The 27,592-nt window shown below is 38.4% G+C and overlaps 2 protein-coding genes across 12 annotated transcripts; both read left to right on the forward strand.

Annotated features, from left to right (window-relative positions):
• Positions 1 to 16,059: 16,059 nt before the first annotated feature.
• Positions 16,060 to 21,656, forward strand: LOC110889625 (clathrin heavy chain 1). Of its 11 annotated transcripts, none has more exons than XR_004860799.1 (16): positions 16,078 to 16,201; positions 16,334 to 16,397; positions 16,561 to 16,680; positions 16,777 to 16,902; positions 16,982 to 17,050; positions 17,166 to 17,549; positions 17,660 to 17,768; positions 17,843 to 17,911; positions 18,504 to 18,527; positions 18,804 to 18,927; positions 19,003 to 19,221; positions 19,325 to 19,720; positions 20,033 to 20,306; positions 20,826 to 21,073; positions 21,153 to 21,323; positions 21,401 to 21,656. XR_004860799.1 is itself a non-coding variant. In XM_035974563.1 (9 exons), exons 2-7 carry the CDS (start codon positions 16,367 to 16,369, stop codon positions 17,666 to 17,668), a joined length of 489 nt encoding a protein of 162 aa, XP_035830456.1. In that variant the 5' UTR covers positions 16,060 to 16,201; positions 16,334 to 16,366; the 3' UTR covers positions 17,669 to 17,768; positions 17,843 to 17,911; positions 18,504 to 18,705. The 11 variants fall into 11 exon arrangements, 2 of the variants coding, with proteins under 2 accessions (XP_035830456.1, XP_021992880.2); XR_004860803.1 differs by having other exon boundaries at positions 20,042 to 20,202; XR_004860798.1 differs by having other exon boundaries at positions 16,079 to 16,201; positions 20,033 to 20,202.
• Positions 21,657 to 22,561: 905 nt separating this feature from the next.
• Positions 22,562 to 25,536, forward strand: LOC110944688 (serine/threonine-protein phosphatase PP1 isozyme 4-like). Its single transcript, XM_035974124.1, has 4 exons — positions 22,562 to 22,598; positions 22,705 to 22,785; positions 25,090 to 25,298; positions 25,378 to 25,536. The coding sequence occupies exons 1-4, from the start codon at positions 22,562 to 22,564 to the stop codon at positions 25,534 to 25,536; spliced, it is 486 nt and encodes a 161-aa protein (XP_035830017.1).
• Positions 25,537 to 27,592: the final 2,056 nt, after the last annotated feature.

The following is a 27,592-nucleotide window of genomic DNA, read 5'->3' on the forward strand; positions in this document are numbered from 1 at the left end:
TTGTATAAGAATGACGCGCGTGATCTTAACGAATCACATCTGCCATGATTGTTAACATGCTTGCAGTGGTTAACAGGGAATCTGAATCTTTTAATTAAGTCCTACCATCTTGGCCGGATCTTAACAGACACCAGGCTAGGTTTCACTCTTTAAGATTCTTTATTTAGGCAGATCAATTTAAAAGGAATGGTTTTGATTTATTTCATACATATTAAAACAAAACTCATAACATACATTCCATAATCTCAAATACAATCACATATTGCCCTAAACGGGTCTTTCAAATAGTACATACCTCCATAGAGGTTTAAAATAAGTGACAAGTCCACGCAGGGACTGATATAAGATAGGTGTCCATGCAAGGACTAAAAGATAAGTCCACGTAGGGACTGAAATACGATAAATGTCCACGCAGGGACTTATTTCAAAATAGAAATTACATTAGTACAACTATTAAGGGCTAGTGGTCACGTTTCTTCTTTTTGCCCTTTAATAGGTTCGCTAAGCCCTTGAGAAATCCTCGGTGGCTCTTTTTCTCTTCCTCGAACTCTCTCTCCACACGATCTAGTCGATGGAGTATCTCTTCCTGTTCCGGAGGAGAGAAACGTGGTTGTGGCGCTTGTTGCGGAACTGGAGGTCTGGGAGGTATTGAATACCCATGAGCTGAGTAGTCCGCTGCTCCCATGTTCCCGTGAGCTCCGTCAGGGTAGCGTGCGTTATACCTAGCCGACACCACATATGGGTCGCGCTCATAATTGTAGTTGTATTGTGCTTGTGACGGTTCGAACGGGTTGTAAGCCGTTGGACCCGTGTAAGCGAGTATGGGTTGGTCATACCCAAATGGTGGCGAATTTGGTGCAGCTGGTGCGGAGTTCGCCTCCTGTATAGGACTTGAAGGTCCTTCTTCTTGTAGTAGCGGATAGTGGCTACTACTAGAGTGTCGAGGGGTGCTAAAGTGGATACCCCCTCCTCCTCGTGTGGACATACGAGCATTTGTCCTCCTACGCCTTGGCGGATCAGGCATTACTGGTTGCGCCGGTGGCGGAGGTGGTGGCGTAACTGCCTCAAAGCGTGAATCCTCAGAGGGATCCTGTGGATGTCGCGGTTGTTGTGATGTCTGTTGAGGTGGCGTGTAGTACCACTCATGTCGGTCAAACAACGCTTGGAAACTATCTGGCCCCTGATAGGGTGTGCCATGGAAGGATGACCCGTCAGAGACTTCTATCGGATGCGTGGGCATACCACGAGCAGGTTCTGTTGGATCAGTATCTTCGTCCATGTGATCTTCGGAGAAGTGATCTTGTGGCCCTAATGGAACAAAGCCTGAAGGTTCCTGTATGTAGTCAGCTGGATTAAACTGACCTATGAAGTATGGAGTAGGGTCGTCATAATTCCGGTGCGATACCGAACGTTGTAGAGGTATGAAGGAAGGTTGTGGGTTGTTGGGATCATTTTCTGAGTTTGGCCCAAAGGAGTGCCGGTAGGATGGCGTCGAGCTGTGCGAGGTGGAATGTCTCGCGGGTTCGTAAAGATCTCTTCGCCGTTGTGGTTCTTCGCTCCTTGTCATCGAAGGAGGTCTTGTACCTGACGGTCCAGCTTCATGATCGTGATGTGTCACGATATCTCCTCTGCCTCTTCTTCCCCTTCCTCTTCCTCGGAATATAACAGGTGGCATTTTCCTGCTCCAAAGCTTATTAAAAATCGAAATGAAAATAAAGACAAAAAGGAGTATTAATCCGAATTTGTCCTAAGTTATTGTCTAGACTCAAGTATGTGCAATTGTGTCATTGAGATTAAACACAATAGGATAGTGTTTAATTCGCTCAACGTTGGCTCTGATACCAACCTGTCACACCCCGATTTCCACGTGTCTCACCAGTGGGCCCGGTGGGGGATTACCGTGACGATGTTGGCAACAATATAGTCAAACCACACAATTATATAAATGCACAGCGGAAGCTTAAAGATAAATATATACTTCAACCTCTGGTTGTAATATCAAATGTATTACAGAAGTCGAATATATCCACAGCGGATCAAAATAATAATAAAATATTGTTCATTCAGATACGGCATCGAGTTTGCGAGACTATTCGTGATGCTTAGGAAGCTAATACCAGCCCATTTCGTATAGTACCTGCACTTAATCTTTTTGGGGAAAATACGTCAGTTTACACTGGTAAATACATTCAACTGACACATTTGAAAATGTTTATTAAAATTGATTTGAATGCACAAGGCACAAACTCTTTTATAACTTGGGAAAATTATTAAAATCTTGTGAACGTTTTACATGTTCTTTTATGCGTTCAGTAGCCCGGGTCGTGCCGGGTTAAAGATTTATAGACACACCACATTGCGTAAAACCGTAGTATAAAAACCAACGGCTACGTCTTTTAATTTAATGTCGACAATATATACCAGGTGTACGCCTACACCGGGATGTCGATGGTCGTGGCCATTTCGTAAAATGATGCCAAGGATATCCGGGACAACGGTCATTAAACCCCCCAAAGGCTTTTAAGAAACAAAACTGTTTAAATGAGCCGATCATATTATTTAATTAACCACCTAAGCGATGGAAAAATATAATGCTCAATCAAGCGGTATTAACATACCGTAACCCAAGCCCATATAGGGGAAATAAGTTAAAGTATTTACCTTTGCAAGTATATATCCTTAGTTCGATTAAATCACCGATAGCTTTTACCGGGGCTCCTAATCTGGAACGAAGGTTTTAATTAACCTCTTAGAATCCTAACGGGTCTTCATATTGGCCGTAGCCTAGACCGGTTGGTTCTGATCTATGAATACGGTTTAATCGCGCGAAAAGGCGAAAACCGTGAATGGAGTGTGATTCTGACCCAACAAGTTCAGAGACTTGTTTTATATGGGTTTATGGTTCACACTCTGGATTTTGGGGTTCAAATAATATTATTTGACCCGTATCGGCTAAATTATGAAAACCAGTTTCATAAGCCGAACCGTGCGCGCAATAGGCGAAACGGTTAACCATGAGAGTCCTACGCTTATTTCCTAGGTCAATATGCCTTAAAGAGGTTGTGGTATCAGTAGGATACCTTCCGTGATGCCCGTAACGAATTTAAGTTGATATTATGCCCCGTAGGGGCTTTTCGGTTATTTTAAAGACTTTTAAAGAGCTTTTCGAGTTCTATAGGAAATCTGAGTTTCCCGAACAGTTTATAAAGTCTAAAATACTTTATTTAATATTTAAAATCAGTAGCAACTGGAATCGGGTCAAAAGACCTTGTAGAACTCAAGTTTTGGCCGGAAAGGGCATATTCGGTATTTACCGAACCGTAGCCATAACCGCAGGTTATGAGCAAGGTAAAAATTATTAAAAATATTTAAAATTCCCAAAATATTAATTTATAACAGTGGGTAAAAGTTTTGGTGATGGAAACTTGGTTTAGATAGGGGTTATGCTAATTGCGCCGTTTATTACAAAAGTTTCTTATAAATGCGCTATTTAGCATAACTCTCATTCTAGACCTCGGATTGACGTGAAACTTTTAAGGACATGCTTATAATTTAGTAAGCAAGGTTATGGTCCGTTCACATGTCCGAAATACTCGTTTTATTTTTAAAATGGCGTTACGGTCAACCTTTAAGCGTTTGACGGAAATACGCAAAAGACTTGGATAACTCATGAACCGATCACAGGGATTTATACCAACATGTGACCTGGTCCTAAGAGAGTCCTAAGGCATATCTATACCTCACTAAAACGGGTCAGAACTGAAGTCAAAACAAAAGTCAAACTTTCGCGACATTCGGCTCCGAACCGGGTCAATATAGCAAACGGTCGATTCAAACGAGCGCAAACAAGTTTATATACTTATTATCATGTTTTATGAACATCAAAACAGGTTTCATAACGTATACATTACAGATTATGTAGAAAATGGCAAAATGACTTTCTGTTGACTTTTTAAGTGCGCGTTTGACTCGATATTTGACATAGTTAGAGTGGTGATCAGAGGGAACCCTTTTAGGGGTTTATTACCAACATAAATACCAGCTCAAAACTACTTTTGATTTGTCATAAGACTGAACCATCACTGATTTATTTTAAAGTCAAACCGTATTTACGACGGTTTGGTTTTTAGTTATTTACTAAGGAAATGTGAAACCACAAAGGGTTAGATCACTTACAGAAGCTTGAGAGAAGACTTAAGAACACAGAGGAATGCTTGAGAGCTCTTGAAATGATCAGATGAGTGTGTTTGAGGTGTGGTGAACTTATGAGCCAAGTGTGGCTATTTATAGTGTTTACAAGACCATTAGATCATCACAACACATGCTACAAGTGATCATGGATGATGGGCAGGTGCCCCTAAGTGATATGGGTCGAGCATAGGGTGCCCATGCCTCATTTATTGGTTGTTGGTCGTTCAAAGGCTCCAAAAGGCAAGTAGTTACAAGTTTTCTGCATCTGGGCGTCCCACGCGGCCCGCATGGGAGTTCCCATGCATTTTTACGCGGGCCGCCTGATTTTAAGAAATCGGGCGAGTAAATGAGGAGGCTCGCGGCCCGCCTCAACTTATGCCTAAACCTCACGCGGGCCGCGAGAGGTTATATTTTCTGAATTCTTAAATCTTTTGTAATGATTAACAGAATCTGGCAATTAATAACGAAATCTTTCGTGATGATTTACCTGACCTTTCGGGTTTGAAGGGGTAACTTTGCGGTTTGGCCCTCGGTTAATTACGACTAAGGACCTCGTGTTATTTACCCGCGTTGTTAAGTCCCCGGTTAGTTTATTAATTATTCAGAAAGCCTTAACTTTCATTATTGACGCTTTTAACCCTTCTCCTACGAATTCGATCGTAACTTCCTCGTTTCATAACGAAACTTCGCGAAATTTATATATTATATTTTAGTGAGTGTATAATACCGTTACAAAGCCTTGGGAACGTCAAAGGGTCACTCAGAGGTATAATTAAACATGTTGACACGGTTAACCCCTGTAGCTTGTAATCTCTCACTTTCTTTCGCGTTTCGCTTCTGTACGATCTATGATTTATTCGTTTGAAGGTTCAAGCATTATTTAGGGTTACTATACAGTATATTTACCCTTGTTGACATTTATAACCCTCGAATTTATATACTTTCAAGGTTTGTCAAAATTAGTCCTTTATTTAATATCAATGCCACGTGTAAACAAATGACACGTGTTAACACATTATTGGACACAAAAATTCGAGGTGTTACACAGCAACAGCAGCCTCAGCAACAGCAGCAAGCAGCCCATGCTCGAACCTTCAACATCAATGCCCGTCAGGCTCAGGCGGATAACAACGTGGTTAATGGTACGTTCCTTGTGAATGGTATTTATGCATCATGTTTGTTTGATACTGGAGCTGATAACTGCTTTGTGTCGTTTGAAATCGAGAAGCTCCTTAGTCGTAAGCGCTCTTATCTGTCCTCGTCATTCGAAGTCGAAGTCGCTACTGGAAGAACTGTCGCAGTTAACTCTGTTCTTCGTGATTGTACTCTCGAGCTCAACAATCACATCTTTCCAATCGATCTTATTCCGATGCAACTCGGAAGTTTCGATATCATAGTAGGCATGGACTTTCTTCGTGAAAACCATGCTGAAGTTGTATGCTTCGAAAAGATGATTCGATTCTCGCTAGCAAATGGTGATCTTCTATGTGTATACGGTGAAACAGCGTCGAAAGGTCTCAAGCTCATGTCGTGCGTTCAAGCCAGCAAGTATCTCCGCAAGGAATACCGAGCCTTCTTGGCCAACATTGTAGTAGCGGAGAAGGGAAAGAAAAAGAAAGTTGAAGTCAAAGATGTTCCAGTGGTCCGTGAGTTTCCTCAGGTGTTCCCTGACGATCTCCCCGGACTACCGCCAAGTCGTGATATCGACTTTCGTATTGACCTTATTCCTGGAGCTAACCCCGTTGCCAAAGCTCCGTATCGACTCGCTCCATCCGAAATGCGGGAACTCTCGAACCAACTCCAGGAATTACTCGAAAAAGGCTTTATTCGCCCAAGCACCTCTCCTTGGGGTGCGCCAGTCCTTTTCGTCAAAAAGAAGGACAGGTCGTTCCGGATGTGCATCGATTATCGGGAGTTGAATAAGCTAACCATTAAGATCGATACCCTTTGCCTCGAATCGACGACTTATTTGATCAGCTACAAGGTGCCAAGTGTTTCTCGAAGATCGATCTACGTTCAGGCTATCATCAATTGCGGATTCAAGAGGAAGACATCCCCAAAACCGCTTTTCGAACCCGATATGGCCACTATGAATTCGTTGTTATGCCTTTTGGTTTAACTAACGCACCCGCGGTTTTTATGGATCTGATGAATCGCGTGTGTAAGCCTTTCTTAGACCGTTTCGTCATCGTGTTTATTGACGATGTCTTGATCTATTCCAAATCGAAGGCCGAACACGCGCAGCATCTACGTTTGGTTCTAGAGTTACTTCAGGGGAACCAACTTTACGCCAAGTTCTCCAAGTGTGAATTCTGGTTAGAGGAGGTTCAGTTTCTAGGTCACATCGTGAATAGTCAGGGAATACACATCGATCCCGCGAAGATTGAAGCCGTCAAAAGTTGGATTACGCCTAAGAACCCGTCTGAAGTTCGTTCTTTTCTCGGACTAGCGGGCTATTATCGACGATTTATCGAGGGATTCTCCAAAATCGCTGTGCCACTTACCGCTCTTACTCATAAAGACAAGCCTTTTGTGTGGGGAACCGCACAAGAATCGGCCTTTCAAACCCTCAAGCACATGCTGTGCAACGCTCCGATTCTTACGCTGCCCGACGGAAGCAACAACTTCATTGTCTACTGTGATGCTTCTAACCTTGGTCTTGGTTGTGTCCTCATGCAGCGAGACAAGGTTATAGCGTACGCATCTCGACAGCTCAAGATCCACGAGAAGAACTATACAACCCATGACCTCGAGCTAGGCGCGGTTGTCTTTGCATTGAAGATTTGGCGACACTACCTGTATGGCACTAAGTGTACAATCTACACTGATCACAGGAGTTTACAACATATCTTCAATCAAAGGGAACTTAATATGCGTCAACGTCGATGGGTAGAACTCCTCAACGATTACGACTGTGAGATTCGATATCACCCAGGCAAAGCAAATGTTGTTGCCGACGCGCTCAGCAGAAAGAATTACGTGCTCAGTATCCGAAACGTTCAAGCCCAGCATAACCTCGAAGCCCTTATTCGTGAAGCTCAACATGCTTGCTTTAACGAGCATACCTTGAAGAGAGAGAGGATCTACCACGATGGAGCTCAGTTAGTAAGCAAATCAGATGGGATATTCTATTATCTGGACCGAATTTGGATCCCTAAGTGGACCGATCTGCGAAAGATTATCATGAATGAAGCCCACAAATCCCGATACTCCATTCATCCGGGTGCTGACAAGATGTACCAGGACCTGCGTTATAAGTACTGGTGGTCGGGCATGAAACGGGATATCGCTCTCTACGTTGGAAGTTGCTTAACTTGTGCAAGAGTCAAGGCTGAACATCAAAGACCTTCTGGCTTACTCGAACAACCGCCGATACCTATATGAAAGTGGGAGAGTATAGCTATGGACTTCATAACGAAACTCCTGCCCACGCCATCAGGTCACGACAGTATTTGGGTTATAGTTGATCGTCTAACCAAATCAGCCCACTTTTTGCCAATACGAGAAGACTACAAGGTGGAACGACTAGCCCAAATCTACACCGACGAGATCATTTGTAATCATGGTACGCCTCGCGACATCATCTCTGACCGTGATGCTCGGTTTACTTCTCGGTTGTGGGAAACGTTTCAAGCGGCTCTCGGTACGTCGCTTAATCTGAGTACTGCATTCCATCCACAAACCGACGGACAGACTGAAAGAACGATCCATACTCTTGAAGACATGCTCCGAGCGTGTGTCATAGATTTTGGTGGTAGTTGGAACAAACACCTGCCACTAGTCGAATTCTCGTACAATAACAGCTATCATGCCAGCATTCAAATGGCACCATTCGAAGCTTTGTATGGAATGAGATGTCGATCGCCTATTGTGTGTCACGAGATCGGTCATTCGCAACTAACCGGTCCCGAGATCCTACAAGAAACGACTGACAAAATCCACCAGATTCGAGACAACTTGGTAAAAGCTCGAAGTAGACAGAAAAGTTACGCCGATAGAAGATGCAAGCCCCTTGAATTTGACGTTGGCGACTACGTACTCCTAAAGGTATCCCCTTGGAAGGGTGTAGTCAGATTCGGCAAGAAAGGGAAACTAGCGCCTCGATATGTTGGACCTTTTAAGATTCTGGAAAGGATCGGAAAAGTCGCCTACAGACTCGAACTACCGGAGGAACTCAGTAACGTCCACCCGACCTTCCATGTGTCTAACCTCCGAAAATGCCTTGCTGATCATGATCTAATCGTACCACTCGACGATCTTCAGGTCAACGAAACCTTAAACTTCGTGGAAAAGCCTGTCGAAATCATGGATCGCCAAACCAAGCAACTCAGGCGCTCACGCATCCCTATCGTGAAAGTTCGATGGGAAGGCAAGCGAGGCGCGGAGTTCACTTGGGAACTCGAAAGCGACATGAAGGCCAAGTACCCGCAGTTGTTTAAATAGATCTGAAGCATCAAATTGGTAAAATGACTCACGGTGATGTGCAGCTTCGAGCCTAATTTCGGGACGAAATTCCCTAAACAAGGGGAGGCTGTAACACCCCGTGTTATCGAATATCAAAGTCAAAGTCCAAGTCAACTTTGACTTCTTTGACTGTAATTAGTCGATTTTGTGTTTTATTGTATTATGTGGAGTAAGTGTTGTCTAAATGAAATGATCGAATGTTTAATCAATGCGACCGATTTACGATTGTGAATAATAGGAAGTAACAATGCGATAAAGTTGATCAATCAATAATCAAGTTAATCAAATCAATCAATCGAACTCGAGACTCGAACTATGCGAAACTGGTGTGGTAATACTTACATGTGTGTGTGCCTTATGTGTTACTTGTGCACGTTTACTTTATGTTTTGTGTGGTATTCAATCGGATCAATCAAAACTCGAATCGAAACTCGAAAAGCAATCGAACTCAATCGAAACCGACATCGAAACGTGACTTATAGATGATTGTATGTTAGATATAGTAGTTGGGACTGAAAGTAATTTGACTAGGAACTCTATCGTATTCGTATCATCGTCTATCGAAATCGAAATATCGAAAACCGTCGCGAAACATTCAAAAAGGGGTTACTGATCGAACAGGAAGCATCCTGATCGAACAGGCCAGCCGATCGGCTAGCACTTTCCTGGCCGATCGAGCAGGCCATTCGATCGGAGATCCTGGCCGATCGGTTGACACTTTCCTCTTTGGGAGGCCTATAAATAGCCCTGTCATTATCACCCTTTCTATTTTTGGAAAGCTCTTACCGAACCAGCCTTGTTCTTCACCTTTTCTCAGATTTCTCTCAACTCCGGTAAGTTTTCACTCTAATTCTTGTACGTTTTTGATCATTACATGATTCTACACCTTTCTATCTTTCAAAACTTGATTTCTAACCGTGAAATCACCAAGATCTAAGTGTTCTTGGGTGATGTCATCAAGGTGTTCTTGAAGAACATCATACTTTGGCCTCATTCAACCATGAATAGCTTAGATCTGACCGATTCCCACATAAACAAACTAAGATTTGTAAGAATCTTAACACTTTCACGGAAGGATTTCCAACTTTCTTCAACATTTTACACTCAAACCTTAAAAAACCGATAGGAACGAAGCTCGAACCAACTAACTAATCATTCCAACGGTTAAAAGGTTCAAGATTCGGATACTATCTACAAGGTTCACCGATTTCGGGTTAAACACCAAACTACCGTTCCGAACAGTTCGCCGGGCGGACTTGGGTGATTCCTGTCCGAACCGGTGAAGAAAGTAAGAACCCACGTTCTATGGCTTAACCCGTTGTCAAAGTACCTTAAAAATCATGACAAATAATCAAACAGCCAAGTGTTAGACGAAAGGCCGACCAGGTCAGAGCTGCTGGCCGAACAGCTAGGCTGTTCGAACGAACAGCCTAGCCGATCGAACATACCAGCCGATCGACCGGGCCAGCCGATCGGCTAGCACATGGTCCCACACTTTTCAAACTTCATGAAGTATGCTATTGACGAAGTGATGTTCGATCGAATATGCTACTCGATTGGTAAACATTACTCTTCGGATCATGAGATACTATGCTTCAACACTTAATCGATTTTGCAACTCGTTCGAAGTATGGAATGCCAGCCGATCGAACAGGCTGTTCGATCGAGTGACATCCTGCTGAGAACTACTTCTGAAGTTCCTAACCGATTGGATAAGTCGGCCGATCGAACAGCACGTTCGATCGATCGACCTGAAAGGTAAGAACACTTCAGTGTTCTCAAATACTACAACGAAAACTTCAAAAGTTCAAACCATCATACACAAACGCATCAGAGGAAGAAACAATCCACTCGAATGGACCAGCCGATCGAGCCTACCGGCCGATCGAACAGGACTGTTCAAACGGACTTTCAAGCCGGTCGAACAGCCCGTTCGATCGAACCTGCTGTTCGATCGACCAGGCTATTCGATCCATTTACACTTGTTTGCATATCCGCGTTACTCATTGTTGTGCTATCGAACTATTCAGGCTAACCCTACTCTCAGCGCTCCCTTCAATCCATAACCAATCACTGTGAGTATACTCGAACCCTTTTGCTTTAGCACTTTTGGGTGTTACATACGTTACCTATCAAAATCACAATCAAACACACTACTCAAACTATTTGAACGCTAACCGATTGCATGTATTACGTGACTAAGTGAATGCTTGTTTATTATGTTTACACGTGGAATGTTGTCTACCTGCCTTAGCAACGTAGTACTATAGTTTGGACTCAGCACCCGTTCACGCGGGGGTTGTTAAGGACAATTACTTGCATGGATTACGGTGGTAATCATGTATTGCGAACTGTCTCGGACAGTCAACCCGCAGTAGTTGGTATCGATAGGTCCATGTCGATAATTAACATGCATCATTTCCCTCTGTGTACGTGCTGGTTATGCGTAAACTATTCGAACTCTATATGCTATTACTAAACTTGTATGCTCACCTTTACATTTTATGTATTGACTTTATTTTAACGTATGTGACAGGTGTTTAAGGTATTTGCTTGCTAGGGAAGTGAAGCTAGAATAAGTCTCTAGAGGCCCCCAACAAATAGTTGTCTGTCAAGAACAAGCTGCTAGTGCATAGTTGTCTGTAGATCTTGTCAGTCTGGCTCTTTAGGGGCATTGAACAATATTTTAGATTTATGTCTAATTTGAATCTGAGTTGTCGGAACAGGATTAATTGTTTGGATGTTATCTGTAATAACTTGTTATTTATTCGAGATACGGTATGGGACGTATCACTTTAAACTGAATTTGTATTAAAAGTTGTTGTGGAAACTTCTGGACAATCTGTTTCGCTCAGTGCCATGCCCCGATGATTCCGCCATCAGTTGGGGTGTGACATCTTTTGCTACTTCAAGATTTTAGGTTTTGTAGACAATCTAACTTTAAGAAGGTTATGCTTTATTTACTGGGTCAAATAGCTTGAGCTAAAAAAGTATGATTAAAAGAAGCAGGTTAAATGCCTCGAATAGGTTAAACAATTCGAAAATTCATTTTAAACTTACTTAGATGTAAACCTTTCACATAATAAAGTTTAAAGTTTTATTGTAAGTAGTATTATATGTAGTTCTTATCCACAGGATCTTCAATTCTAAACACCTAAACTTGATTTTAAAAAGCGTGCGACAGATGCAAAAAAACTCACTCCAGCCTGATGTAAATACAACCAAAGGATCCTCTCGTATGCTCTCGCCTCACCTTGGCTTTCAAGACCAAACGTGTGCTTTATAAACTCAAGCGCCTGAAAATCTGCTAGACTGCTGCTGAGTTAAGCTACTTAAGAATTGCAGTCCGCATAAACTTGGGCCTAGTGATCCAGATTATGAATAAAATATTACAAGTCTAGCATTTGGCTTCGTATTATTTCCACTGAAACTGTTGGTTAAGAAGTGATTTAAAGTGAATAATACACAACATTGCATTCAACAACCCCTTTTGGCAGAGATAGGAAGCTCACCTTCCAAGGTCAGGCTGTTAATCTGTAGTGCCAGAAGGATTAAGGAAGCACACTTGTTTGTAGTCGATAACCGATATATCGCTGATTATAACTGCATAGCACCCAAATATTCAATTAACATATGAATTATGAACACGAACCGCCACCTGATCCATTTTTAGGTCGCTGGAATTTGTAACTTGCACAATGCATAAGTATATAACATATGATGATGTTTTCAGATATAGCAATTACATTAATGCCATAGTGACACTGATATAATAGATGAAGTCAAAATTCAAACTTCAAAGAGGTAAATGCCTTTTTAAAATATATGATTTGAATTTTCGCATCAGATGCGAAAAAACTCACCCCTAACTGATTGGAAACTAACCTTGCTAACAGAATTTCTCAAGAATGGGCCTTGTACTCTTTCTGGCACATGAACAACATGTGTATCACTGAGATAAGAGAACATAACAATATAATATGTGTGTTTAGACCATAAATATCTGAACTGAAGTATCGATGAAAGTTAACAAACGAATTCGAAGTTATAAAATAGATGGCACATATGATATGATAACAACGCACCAGAAAGACTTGAGTTTATGGAACACTCTCGTAATACAAAACCATCAAAGTGATGAAGAAATTACTTGTGATGACACATGTGTAATGAGCACCACATGCAACTTCTTGAGAATATGGTATTCCCCTATCTCAGATGGAGTTGAAAATGTACTTTCAGCTCTTGAGGCCTGCATATAATAATTTAATGCTTCATAATCAATCAGATAAAGAGTGTAATGTTATATATTATACAATTAAAATAGTTCTTATTTGATATGCAATCATGATTCACAACATCTGTTTTTGGCACTTACCAACTTCTGTACTGTTCTTTCCCCAAAAACATATACGGAACCATTTTCTGAAATTCAAAAATTGAAGGCTATGACATCAAATAGTATTAGAGTAACAGGTAAAATAAGAACAGTAATTAGACCTGGGGGAGCCGAATTCGGTTGGTTAATCGCTAGCACAACAGCATCAAATGACACGACAGTTTCAAGTCTTTCTTCGGCAGTACCACAGACGGTACCACCTCCATAGCTTCTTCAACATTCGAACTTGGGGTACACTGGTCAAAGGGTTTGAGTTTAACTTATTCGACGGCAGTGAACAAAGACTCACCTCGATTGAGCTCGTATGCGTTCAAATTAGCCAAGGGCTATCTTGATTTACTAGACTTAGCCGGTTTTAGCACACCTTCAGTGATCGGAATCGGCTTACCAGACGCCGATTTGCCCAGACCACCTTCCACAGCGTCACATTTCTTGTTGGCAGCGGATCTGGAGAGAGAGAAAGTGAGTTTTAGAGAGAGAGGGAGTTGAGAGAGAAATTGATTAGAGAGAGTAATTGATTGAAGAAGATGATATGTTATATATCCGGAGCCATAATTTTGAATTTTGAATTTGGAGCCATAATATTGAATCGTTAAAGGTTTTGAAGTTTGAATTTTGAATCATCAGTTGTTTGATTACAGTGGTTTTGAAGTTTGATTACATTCGTTTGAATGAGCAGACTTTTGAATGGACAATGGTTTTGATTACAGTGGCTTGAATGGACAGTGGTTTTTTTATTACAGAGGTTTTGAATGGGCAGTGGTTTGAATGGACAGACCTTTGGAATCTAAATGTGGGTCAGCTTTGAAATTTAAAGTCTTTATGATGTAATAATGACATAAGAAAAGCATTGTTGGACATGCTCTCTAGCTAACACATCAGCTTTTCTTATGTCACTTGAATTTCTCCTTTTATAGAAAGTATAGATAGATAGATAGATAGATAGATAGATAGATAGATATGTTAGATATTTGTCAATTTAAATAAAGTACATGACAAAATGAAATTATATATTAAAGTAAATAAAATAAAAAGGGACAAAACAAACAATTTTAAATGAACAAAAAGATAGAAACAAAAAAAAAGTTGGTATTCTTCCTTAAATACACAATTATATAAAAATTAAATGGTAAAATTGAGACTCCAACCCAAATTCTCCATCTTTAAATGTAAGCCAATAGTCAACTCATCTAACTTAGCCTTGTTATCATTTTCCACACCAAAATAATTCAAATCTATTATATATAATAAATGAAAGGTGATTTGGGCCACGTATCAACACCAGAGAGCCCCTAAATGCCCTTTTTCCCGCCCAACAGTGCCTTCCCCTTCTTATTTTCATTTATTTACAAACCACTGATTTCATAAACAAGATGGCCCACATTCACTTTTTGAAAGGTCTGCCCACATATACAAAAGGGCAAACCACTGATGAACCACTGCACATATTCAAAATCTTGGCTCCAAATTTAAAATTCAAAATTCAAACCGTATACATATATAGGGTAAAGTTCTTGTACAAATAATCTTAACATACTAAACATACAAATTGAAGGAAAACTCAAAAAGACAAGGTGGCATTTTTGTAATTATCAATAACTATCAAAGTTACTCTACAAATATACCTAAAAAAACCTAACCACTCCCCCCACCCCCCAAAAAAACCTAAACCCCCCACCCCCCAAAAACCTAAAAAAACCTACCCCCCCACCCCCCAAAAACCTAAAAAAACCTAACCCCCCCCCCCCAAAAAAAAAAAAAAAACCTAAAAAAAAACCTAACCCCCCCCCCACCCCCAAAAACCTAAAAAAACCTAACCCCCCACCCCAAAAACCTAAAAAAAACCTAACCCCCCCATCCACCCAAGCTAAAATGCTACAAACTAAACCCCAAAAAACCTAAAAAAATCTAAAAAAATAAAAAAAAAACACACAGATTATTTTATTTTATTTTTTTTAACATTTTTTATTAAAAAATCGCTACTTTTAGTAAACTTTTTTTTTTTTTTTTGCTAACGAAATGTAGCGATTTTTTAATAAAAAATGTTAAAAAAAAATTTGTGTTTTTTTTAGGTATTTTTGGTTGTAACTTTGATAGTTGGTGGTAATTACAAAAATGCCACCTTGTCTTTTTGGGTTTTCCTTCAATTTGTATGTTTAGTATGTTGGCAAAAGATCAAATACAAATAATCTTAACATACTAAACATACAAATTGAAGGAAAACCCAAAAAGACAAGGTGATATTTTTGTAATTACCACCAACTATCAAAGTTACAACCAAAATACCTAAAAAACACAATTTTTTTTTTAACATTTTTTATTAAAAAATCGCTACATTTCGTTAATTTTTTTTTTGCTGCTACTAAAAGTAGCGATTTTTTAATAAAATATGTTAAAAAAATAAAATAAAATAATTTGTGTGTTTTTTTTATTTTTTTAGGTTTTTTGGGGGGTTTAGTTTTTAGCATTTTAGTTTAGGGGGGGGGGTTAGGTTTTTTTTTAGGTTTTTGGGGGTGGGGGGGGGGTTAGGTTTTTTTAGGTTTTTGGGGGTGTGGGGGGAGGGGGGTTAGGTTTTTTTTTTTAGGTTTTTGGGGGGTGGGGGGTAGGTTTTTTTTAGGTTTTGGGGGGGGGGGGTTTAGGTTTTTTTTGGGGGTGGGGGGAGTGGTTAGGTTTTTTTAGGTATATTTGTAGAGTAACTTTGATAGTTATTGATAATTACAAAAATGCCACCTTGTCTTTTCGAGTTTTCCTTCAATTTGTATGTTTAGTATGTTAAGATTATTTGTACAAGAACTTTACCCTTAGTATGTTAAGATTATTTGTATTTGATCTTTTGCCTACATATATATAACCTACATGATTCTGCCGGATTTCTTTTATATTTCAACCCAAACCCCTAATGCTGTGTTCCAGAGATCCACTTAACAGGGGAGGGGAGGGAAAATGGGTTTTTTTTTGCCTGATAATAGTCTTTCCAATTTAGAAAGACATGGAGGGAGGGGAGGGATGAGGAGAGATTTTTAACTCGGGAACACACCCTAAATATCAGAGCTTCTTCTTCACGCTTCTTCTTGCCTGATTCCAAACCCTAAGCAATCCTTTCCTCCATCAGTTCTTCCTTCATCGATTCATCAATATTAATCATAGGTATGTTCTTATTCTACTTCTACATGTATGCTCTGCAGACTATCAAGGTACGATTCGTTCATTTTTTGTTCGTTTTTTTGGTGGGTTTATGGCATGGGGACTGATCTAGCAAAATCCTATTTGTATTTTTAGGGTTTTGAGGTTACATGATTAACAGAAGTGAAGATGGAGTCTCAGGGGTTCTTCTACGTCACAGGTTATGTTTGATTTTTGTAGTGAACATTGTAGCGTGGGTTTTAATTCACAGAGTTTCAATTTTGGTTTGATTTTTATGAACTGGGGTTTTGTTCGGGTTTTGGTTTTGGTCTAACCTTTTTAAGTTCTCTTTTCTAATTGAGAATTTGGATTGACCGTTGCAGGTTGTTTCTGCGTTAATGTTTGGTGATTTTATGTATATGTAGGAGTTTCACACCGTTTGTTGGGGATAATTAGCCTTATGGTTGAGTTTACTATGAAGGATTTAAGATTCCATGGAACCTGTGAGTTATTCTGCTCTGTGCAATCATCAGCATATGCATTTTACTATTTATCTAGCATTTGAAGAAATAATTTAACGTTTTTTTTTGATGTTTTAGGCATTAAAGTTACACTTTATTCGACTTTTGAGCTGTTTGGTCCATTCAACCAGTTTGATTGGTTTACTCTTACCCAAATTCAAAATCAAGATAGAACATAACCCAAACTGACCCACTTGTACATAAGTATGTTAAAGTTTTTTTGTTAACACATTAGTTTTGCTAAAAACTTTATTACTTTTTCATGTTGATTTGTTGTTTACAGCAATGGCAACCAGACTGGAATCAAAACTTCGTTGTGCATCAATTCATATTCTATCTAATACCATGGAAGGTGTGTTTTCTTAATCTTATTTTTGTGATTTTTATTTTACCCTTTTGTTGGTTTTTATTGTTAACTACTCACTAATAGAATCTCTTTTAAAATGTGTTTGCTATGTTGGCTTCAGCTGCAAGAAAACCATTTGTTGCTGCTATTGTCGGGGTTGCTTTAGGTGGCGGATTAGAGGCTGGTTACATCATCTGCGATAGATGGTTAGTAAAAATGACCGTGCTGACCTCGCTGCTCAAGAAACAGGATTGTGAATGGTAACGACATCAGTGACAAAATTACTAGGTTGCTGCCTTGGATGCTGCTGATTAAGGGCCATCATGACGGTTCTAATCAAGCTACTGGTGGAGTGGTGAAGTCTGATAATCAAGACATCAAAGCTGATGCTAGTAATTTGATGTTGCTGGATCTTGGGCCCGTTTACCGAGCTGTACTGCCAGGTGATATCTACGCGGCAGTGAAGGTGTTGGAGAGTGCTAGAGGGATGAGTTCTCCATCCTTGGTATTTACATTAGTATTCATAACTTAACTAGTAGAATATCTATTTAGCAGCTTTTATATTTTCAGCATGACAAAAACAGTGGACTGAATCTGGTCTTTTTGCTATTTTAGTTAAATTGAAAAACCTGATATTGGACTTGCTGATGATGTTAGAGTCACTGTGGCTGCGCCTGCAGCACGTGGGGAACCTAACAATGAACTTTTAGAATTTATGGGCAAGGTATGTTGTTCGCCTTTCTGTAATGTTATATCATTTTGTGGGGTCTAGCTAACTTGATTCTGTAATTAATATAGGTTTTAGGGTTAAAACTAAGTCAGATGACCCTCCAAAGAGGATGGAATAGCAAGTCTAAGCTCCTCGTGGTGAGTTGAAATTAAAATTACTGTTATCGCAGCCATGATATTTTCCACGGGTGTTCACGGCCGAACCAATAACTATGGCTTTGGGGAATGACAAACCAAATTGGCCGAGTTGGTTGAATGGGTCGGCCGGTTTTACTGATATGGCAGTTTAACGGTGCGGCTTTGGTGGTTTGAACTGTTTTTTTTATTGTGTTAAAAAAATTAAAATCATAAACTAAATTATAAAACTTTTACATAACTACGTATTCCAAAAGTAAAATATTTTTAATAACAAAGGTTAAACGATTGGTTCGTTTACATGGCATGTTCCAAGTTTCAAAAGAAACGAACCATTAAACCTTCAAATCGGAAATACCAAATTGTGAACCAAACCGTTTGGATCTCAAACCAGCCGAGTTGCTTCGGTTTGGTCGGCCCCAACTGTTTATGGATGTCCCTAATATTTTCTTGCCTTGCCTTTCTATGAAATAGTTGAGGGATTTCTAGCACCCTAATGTCACTCAATTAAATTTGGTCCATATGATACATCACCAACTACCAAAACTGTTAATTATGTGAATACTCAGGTTTTAATTCATACATTTTGGAGCAGGTGGAAGATTTGACAGCCAGAGAGGTATATGAGAAACTGCTTGAAGATGTGCAGCCTTAAATTCAATCACTCTGTGATTTTAAATCACATGTTTTTTTCTTGATTGTACTCTCAATGTGGATGACTTGTCATCAGACATTAATCATTTCTAACTACTAGAATCTGAATGAATCAATGAAGTGCAGTTAGATTTACAACTTAATCCTGATGATTAGACAGCTTAAGTATATTCCAAGGTTGATCTTGGAATATAAACGCTATTTTGTGTATTCTTCATTTACAAGTATTTTCATGTATCAGTTATTCAAGTTAGCCAGTAAATGTGCTGTGGTACTATGTTGTCGAGTGGCTCCACTGCAAAAAGCCGGAATCGTCATGCTGATAAAGAAAAGAACCAATGACTTAACCCTTGCAATTGGCGACGGTAAGCACCAGTTCTATTATAGTTTATCAGAATGTGGTAAGTACCGATATTTATTGAAAAGAATCTATGTTTCAGGTGCTAATGATGTGTCAATGATCCAAAAGGCTGATGTGGGAATCGGCATCAGTGGCCAAGAGGGCCGCCAAGCTGTCATGGGGTCTGATTTTGCGATGGCCCAGTTCCGGTTTTTGGTCCGCTTTTGTTGGTTCATGGTCATTGGAATTACCAACGAATGGGCTACATGATACTCTACAATTTTTACAGAAATGCAGTGTTCGTCCTTGTTTTATTCTGGTAAAATGACTAATTACTAATTGTTATCCTTTTTATTCTTATTCAACTATATAACAAAAGTCATCCTTTTCTAACCTGTACATGATTATAATATCCTATCTAGGTATGCATTATATATTGCTTTCACGTTATCAACGGCTATTAATGAATGGAACAGTGTATTATATTCTGTAATCTACACATCAGTACCCACAATCGTTGTTGGAATTCTCGATAAAGATCTTTCTAGAACATCTCTGTTAAAGTATCCTCAGCTTTACGGATCTGGACAGAAACAAGAAAGCTACAATGGGAAATTGTTTTGGCTCACTATAGCAGACACTGTGTGGCAAAGTGTTGTGGCTTTCTTTGTTCCCTTACTCGCGTACAGGAAAACCGACGTTGATGGTTCAAGCATTGGTGATCTCTTTCTCTCTCTAAAAATTCAGTTCAATCCAGAACTTTGATTCCATGTAGAATTCGTTATTCTCCAACTTTTCAAGCACTGTTCAATCTGAAGGTATGTAGATCGATTCATCACATTTAAGTTGAATCTGTTACTGTATGATCATCTAATTTGTATGATAGTTTCGTTTCCGTGTAGTTTGTGTAGAAATATTCGATTTGAAAGGTTAAAGCTTGGATTCGATTCAACTTTAGTAGATGTTTCATTGATTTTCATCTTCGTTAGCACATATTTGTTGTCAATTTCACTTTCGTATGAGAAAATTAGCTTATGTAGTTGGAAGCATTGCTTTAGTTGGAAGCAGTGGTTCTGGAATAAGCACAGTGGTTTCCCTCATTGAAAGGTTTTATGATCCTACTTTAGCAGGAAATGCAGGAAATGCAAAACTCTACGATTCCGGATGACAGCAGGAAAGCTGGCTCATTGAACACCGAGAAATCTGAATTTGAATCGACCCACTAAGATCTTTGAAACTGAGTCGCTTTGTTTCGAAACAGTAGTTTGAATCTACCCACTAAGATCAATTGAAATCTCAGGTTTGTTTCGAAACAGTAGTTTGAAACTGAGTCGCTTTGTGTAAGTGAACTCAAATCGGAATATTCATGAATATCTATTTGTCGGATCTGGGTTCGTTCAACAGGTTTGTTTGTTAGTGAAATTCTGTAGTTATTGCTTGCTTAAAACAGTGTTTTAAAAATGTAAATCATAATCTTAATTTTAATTGTATTTTACATAGAACCTATAGTTTTTCAAACAGTGTTTTAATCCGAGGAAAAGTCAAACCACTGTTTTGGGTTAAAACAATGTTTTGAAACCACTTTTCGGTTAAAACAATGTTTGAAACCACTGTTGGGTTAAAACAGTGTTGTTAAAACAGTGTTTCGAAACCACTTTTGGCTTAACAGTGTTTGAAACCACTGTTTTAACCCAAAAGTGGTTTCAAAGCACTGTTTTAACCCAACAGTGGTTTCAAACACTGTTAACCCAAAAGTGGTTTCAAAACACTGTTTTAACCCAACAGTGGTTTCAAACACTGTTTTAACCCAAAAGTGTTTTAACAACAGTTGTTTGACTTTCGTCAAACCGTTCTTTGAAGCATTTTTTTTGGATAATTTTAGAATTCTTAATTCATGTCTGAAGTTGTCTTTAAAATTTGTAGGTGGATGATATGGAAGAAGTAAGAGAGTACTATCAAAGTAGAGAGTGATATCGACCGTCATGAATCATTCTCCTGACGCTTGGGATAATATGCTTTTGAAAGATATTATTGTTAAAGTGGCAAATGTTGAGCTTTATTATAAAGTTGTTCATTTCTACTTGCAAGAGCATCCGGATCTTATCAATGATGTTCTCAATGTTCTTGCTCTATGTGTTGACCATACACGTGTGGTCGATATTATGCGAAAGGTTTGTTCACAACTCTGAAAACTTTTATATCAGATTCTTCTGTCTTCTGATACTGAGTGGTTGACTTAACGAATTACAGGCGGGCCAGCTTCCTCTTGCGAAACCATATATAGTTGCAGTTCAGAGCAACAATGTATTTGCTGTAAATGAGGCATTGAATGAAATATATGTTGAGGATGAAGACTATGATAGATTGCATGAATCTATTGATGTGCATGCCAACTTTGACCAGATTGGTCTTGCACAAAAGGTAAGAGTTTATATCAGTGAGTAACTTCTTTCCGGTTATAATGAATTCTGATGGCGTGCTTTTCTAATCTGATGCAGATCGAGAAACACGAGCTCCTTGAAATGAGGCGTGTGGCGACATATATTTACAAGAGAGTTGATAGATGGAAGCAGTCTATTGCATTGTCCAAGAAAGGCAGGGTGTAAATATATTTTGTTTACTCAATATATTTAACGAAGAAAGTCAGTAGTGTTTCCAGTATGCATATTTGTTTCACGTCCTAAAAATTTGTTAGTACGTAATACTTTTTGTATGATATTAATTATGTATTAACCAAAAATAGTTTTTAATTAACGTAACTTTCTCGAGCCCGGGAAGCAATCCCGGGTAAAAACCTAGTAAAATTTATACATGAAACATATTTTAAAATTTTAAAATTTTAGGCCGCCCACGAGTTCGGGTCTTGGGCCGTTGGCCACCTCACCTATGCCCAAAATCGGGTCTGCCGTACACATATTCAGGGGAGGATCTTATTTAGGGCTAGGGAAGCTCCGACCCCCTCTCGGCCTCTCCCAGTTTTTTCACTTCAACACGAGATCAAATGTGAAGTTAAGTCCCCATGTTGCCAAGTAGACTTTATAATTCACTTTGATCAAATGTGAGACCAAATGGCACATAACATAGTACTGCTGTGTACAATTCAATTATGGTTTGTATATATATTGTAAACTTCTTTGCATAACTTTGTATTCTATAAACACAATGTTGAGACCTAATTATGTTGTTATTGTAAAGGTTAATTAAAACTAGAAAATCAAGATGTCTGCCTTTTATAATTTGTAAATATTACTGCTTGGAGATTTTTATTTCACGTAAGTGTTGATGAGAGGTGTATAGTCTAAGGTTACTTATGAAAATATAAAATAAAATTATGGGATACTTGAGATGTGCATTGACTGTGTGTGGTTAAAGGAGGCTAGTGTTGTTCAAATTGCTTGACAATCGAAACTCACTAGATAGAAAAATCTCAGAATTACACTGATTCGATATCGGCTGACAATCGAAACTCACTAGATAGAAAAATCTCAGAATTACACTGATTCGATATCGGCTCAGTTGAAAACGAGTCGATCGGCTCGGTTTAATTTAAAAACCACCCAATAACGAGCAGAGATAAGTTCGCTAGTGAGCAGCACAAAAGGAGACCCACTTGATCAACTCCTTACGGTACCAATATGAAAGTGGAATAAGATGACTATATGGATTATGTCACCAGATTCCATGAACACACAAAAGGTATGTTGCATTCTGATTCATAGTGGACCCTAGAGGATATGCTTATGCTTATGTAATTGAGTTTAGTGGCATCAATCGATAAGATTTCTTTTATGATAAAATGTAGGATTATTGGATTTTAATAATCTTAACTATTCGCCGTTGGCTTGGCTGTCAATAGTCCCAACTTCAAAAATAACCGCCGGCAGTGCCAACTATTGACATATTGGCCACTGGCCAATGGACCCTAACTAACAAAACCCTAACGTTGTTAGTCTAGGTCGCCGGAAAGCCATTTATGACCAGAAAAATGTTTGTAAAGGTCCGATCTAAGTTTACAAAGAGGTTTGGGACGAGAATGTTAAGTTTTCCGGCCAAAAAGTTGAGTTTTCCGGCCATAAAGAAGTTTTCCGACGAATTCAATAATTGGGGCTTTTACTAAAAAAAGGTTCCTAAAGGTGCGTAATAAGATTACAAAGAGGTTTGGGACGAAAATGTTGAGTTTTCCTGCGAAAAATGAGTTTTCCGGCCAAAAACGTTTTTCCGGCGAATGGAGACAAACGGCGTTTGGGTTCTGTTAGTTAGGGTCCATTGGATGCCAATATATTAATAGTTGGGACTGCCAGTGGTTATTTTTTAAGTTAAGACTGTTGGCGACCAACGACGAATAGTTTGGATTATTAAAATCCAATATTCCTAAAATCTATCACGCATCTATAAAGGTTGGACCTTTTAAAGTAACTAGGGTGTTACACCCGCGCTTCGCGGCGGGAGGACCCGATTTTTTATCCGATACAAAAGTATGTCGACACATGTCTTACATCAAGTGGGAAACTCGATTAGAAAAGTATTTACAAAGTAAAAAGGTTGTCAGTGTGAATGCTAATCAACTTCGGTTTTTAACGACACGTAAATAAAAATAAAGACGTAAAAGTTGATTAAAAAGTATTTAGAAAGTTAGGAGGTTGTAAGAGTCAATGCTGAAAATTAAATTTTATAAGTAAAAAAACAAAACCACAAAAAAGAAAGAAAAAACTTATGCAAGAGTTAAAAGCGTAAAGTTTAAACGTTGATGAAAACTGTAAACTACAAAAGAACTTGGTATTTAAGAAACAACAAACAAAGCATAAGGGCCGAAAACATACATTACAAGAGATGGGAAAAAATACGTAAAAAAACAAAACAAAAAAAATTAGTACAAGGGGTAAAAACGTAAAGTTAAAAAGTTAATGAAAACTGTAAATTGCAAAAGAAGTTGGTATTTAAGAAACAACACACAAAGCATAAGGGCCGAAAACGTAAATTAAGAAAAAAAACTCAAATATTGGTAGAAAAAGAAAAAAAAAAAAAGGAAAAAAATTATAAAAAAAGGCCCCACCCCACCGACATAGCATTTTTATAGTTATACTAATATGTATAAAAGGTAGCCAACGAGAAATGAGATATGAGTTGATGTAACACTTCAAAAATACTATTATGATATTTAACATGATGTGTTGTAACTAGGAATATTTAAGCTAGTTAAATGTTAGTTATCTATTAGTGGACTTAAGTGAGTTATAACCAAATAAAATAACTAGCAAAATGCAAGGGCTGAAAATGAACTTGTTGCAAAGCTAGTTGATTAAAAAAAAAAAGGAAAGAAAGGTGTCTGGCGATCCAAGAGAGAAAGAATACGCCCAAACTCCAAATTGTTAAAATTCAGCAAATTAAAGGATGAATTAAGGACGAATCTAGTGCATGGAACTTCATTATTGATCATCTATACTTGACAATCATATGATATGACATTAGAGTTTTTTTTTCTAAGCTAGTGTTCGTGGAAATAATATTTATCATTTTGGTGTTCATTGAAAACTATTTATTAAAATGGTGTTTCATTGTATTTTGTATTTAGAGAAAAATGCCCGGATAGTCCCTGTGGTTTTGCATTTTTCACCTATAGTCCCCAACTTTCTAAAACTACCTGAATAGTCCCCAACTTTTCATTTTTTGTTTCCGGATAGTCCCTGGGTCTAACTTCAGTTTGTTTTCTCTGTTAAGTGGGTGTGAAATGACCAATTTACCCTTTTCCTTTAAAAGACCAAACCACAGGGACTATTCGGGCATCTTCTTCAAATGGCCTTAGTTCTCTAACCCTAATCTAAATACACACATACATCCACAGACACACCACAACTCAGCCAAACACACCTGCTCCCCTCGAGTTTCTCCGACAAACCCCTCCCCTCTCTGGTGGAATCGGAGACGATGCAGGTGGATTCTCCGACGAATCACCCCTGTTACTCCGACGACCTCACCACCCGCAACCACCCCCTTTTCCCTCGAATTTGCTGGACGGCCGACCACCACCACTGTCCGGTGGCGGCGGCGCCACGAGGCAGAGAGAGACACATGGCGAACTGAGAAGGAATCACGGCGGCGGCAACAACGGTGGTCGCACGGACGGCAGCGACGGCAGTGGTGGCCGCCTCATTTCAGTTTGGTTCGACCCGATTCCGGTGCTGTTCAGGTTCCAGTTTTGATTCGGGCTCTAGCTTGCAACGGCCTACTGCTATTCCCGATACGGGCCTACTTTGTGATCTGTTATGGTCCGATCCGAGCAAAGATGTGAAAGGATGGGGAATAAATGATCGAGGTGTTTCTTACAGTTTTGGTGCTGATAAGGTTTCCGAGTTTCTAACCAAACATGATTTGGATCTCGTGTGTCGTGCTCACCAGGTTACTTTTCTATTTCACGTACACATACTGAGATACATACATAATTTATATTTAATTTTGTGTATGCATCGCATTGCAGGTTGTGGAAGATGGTTATGAATTCTTTGCTGACAGGCAGCTAGTAACTATATTCTCGGCTCCAAATTACTGTGGTGAATTTGATAATGCTGGCGCAATGACGAGTGTCGACGAGAATCTGCTGTGTTCGTTCCAAATTCTGAAGAAGATGCCCGGATAGTCCCTGTGGTTTGGCCTTTTAAAGGAAAGGGTAAATTGGTCATTTCACACCCACTTAACAGAGAAAACAAACTGAAGTTAGACCCAGGGACTATCCGGGAACAAAAAATGAAAAGTTGGGGACTATTCAGGTAGTTTTAGAAAGTTGGGGACTATAGGTGAAAAAATGCGAAACCACAGAGACTATCCGAGCATTTTTCTCTTGTATTTATCTTTTATGTTTTAACCAAGATATTATACTTTGTTTTTTCTTCCTTCAAGCGCTCCATTAAAATGGTGTTTCCTTGTATTTTGTATTTATCTTTTATTTTTTAACCAAGATATTATACTTTGTTTTTTTCTTCCTTCAAGCGCTCCGTTATCATTTTTAATTTTTTTTATAACACCCTTTCTTTGTTCAAAAAATTTAATAATTGTTATTAATCAACTCTTTATAGGTTTTCTAATGGCTATTTTTTCCAAATAGGAATTATAAGAATCATGTTATATAAGTTTATACAATCAAATTAGAAGCATAATTTTTTTAATCGAACACTAAAAGTTGACTAGCTAGTGGTATTAATATCAAATACAAACGAAAATCATACTTCATTTTGTAGTTATGTTGAGCAAGGACTGTCGTTTTTATCTCGATTTTGAATTATATGTGATATCGCATCAACTTGGTTCAGTTTGTAAAACATAGGCAATAGATGATAATTCTTCCGATTCTAATCATACTGAAATTACAAAACGCAACATATATTGTTTTTGTTAAGATATATATGAAATTGAAATCCATATACAACTATAAAACTATGATGTTCAAAATCATTAATATCCTTTATTTTCTCTGTTTTAAATAATTATACATATGGAAATCCAAAAAACAAATTTTAATTCCAAATAAATTGTCAATCGAATATACTCAAAATTCTAACACTACTATAAAATGAAGCATTAGACGATGGCCGATATTTACTTTAGACGGAGTTGATTAGTAATAACCCCATCTTAAAATCAATAACTACATGATCACTAGACCAATTTGATTAAAATATTCAAGAAAATTCAAGATAACCCCGTCTTGACGAATTTAGAAACCTCTTTTTATAACTCAAATCACTCCATCTAATACTTTGTTTTATAGTAGTGTAATGTCAATCGATATTATAACTCAAAATTCTCATGGAAGAAACTTCAGGGGAGATAGTTTACCAGAAGTTCTCCCTTTTGATATTTTTAATTAAAAGAGAATAAATAAATAAATAAACCAAGTGTGAGAGCTAAAAAAGAGTTAGGATTAAAAAAATAGATTGGTTAAATAATAAAAGTATTATAAAAAATAAAAAAAACGATAACCGAACGTCTGAAGAAAAAAAAGTATAATATCTTAGTTAGAAAATAAAATGTAAATACAAAATATAAAGAAACACTATTTTGGTAAATACATTTCAAGGAATACCAAAATGATAAATACTTTTTCCACCAACACTAGTTTAAGAGTAAACTCTATAAAATTATAATAATTAAATGTAGTTGAATAACTAGAAATGTGATTACTAGCAAGTAAAATTGCTAGAATTTTTAGACATCTTGGATAAGAATTAAAAGTAATGCCCACCAAGTTTTTGATGAAATGCCAATATGAGTTTTGATTGTTGTTAGCCCTTGAAATTCAATGAAAGACTTATGAATGATGGTTAATGACCTTTGATGAAAATAACTAAGAATGAATATGTGTCCTAATAGCCACTTGGGTTGAGATCCATAGGCAACTCAAGTTAGGCTTCGGGAAACCAACCCAGAAAGGACGGTCGTCTAAAAGGAAAGTTATAAGATACGTAGCTATATTGTTACATTTTACTAATTTGATGTATTGATAATGACGCTAATGTAAAATACTATTAAGAAGTTGAATCAAAGACCCATTTTGGATCAAGTGGAAATGAGTGTAAATAAACTATCTCAAATGACATGTAAAACCGAAGTACAAATGACCCGCAGGGTCATAGAAGCAGAGGTGTTTCCTAACAAAAAAAAAAAAAAAAAAATCATGGTCATGGACCATGGTGAGA

Source organism: Helianthus annuus, chromosome 6, assembly GCF_002127325.2.
Source record: "Helianthus annuus cultivar XRQ/B chromosome 6, HanXRQr2.0-SUNRISE, whole genome shotgun sequence".
In the NCBI taxonomy this organism is placed as follows: Eukaryota; Viridiplantae; Streptophyta; class Magnoliopsida; order Asterales; family Asteraceae; genus Helianthus; species Helianthus annuus.

What these genes read in the sequence shown, in the direction of transcription:
- LOC110944688 (XM_035974124.1), top strand. Translation starts at nt 22,562, where the DNA reads ATGGATTATGTCACCAGATTCCATGAACACACAAAAG. An exon ending in TTCAAAAATAACCGCCGGCA is followed by an intron (nt 22,786 to 25,089) that starts GTGCCAACTATT and finishes GGTGCTGTTCAG; the next exon opens with GTTCCAGTTTTGATTCGGGC. An exon ending in TCGTGTGTCGTGCTCACCAG is followed by an intron (nt 25,299 to 25,377) that starts GTTACTTTTCTA and finishes ATCGCATTGCAG; the next exon opens with GTTGTGGAAGATGGTTATGA.
- LOC110889625 (XM_035974563.1), top strand. Translation starts at nt 16,367, where the DNA reads ATGGAGTCTCAGGGGTTCTTCTACGTCACAG. An exon ending in TTTAAGATTCCATGGAACCT is followed by an intron (nt 16,681 to 16,981) that starts GTGAGTTATTCT and finishes TGTTGTTTACAG; the next exon opens with CAATGGCAACCAGACTGGAA. An exon ending in TCTATCTAATACCATGGAAG is followed by an intron (nt 17,051 to 17,165) that starts GTGTGTTTTCTT and finishes TGTTGGCTTCAG; the next exon opens with CTGCAAGAAAACCATTTGTT.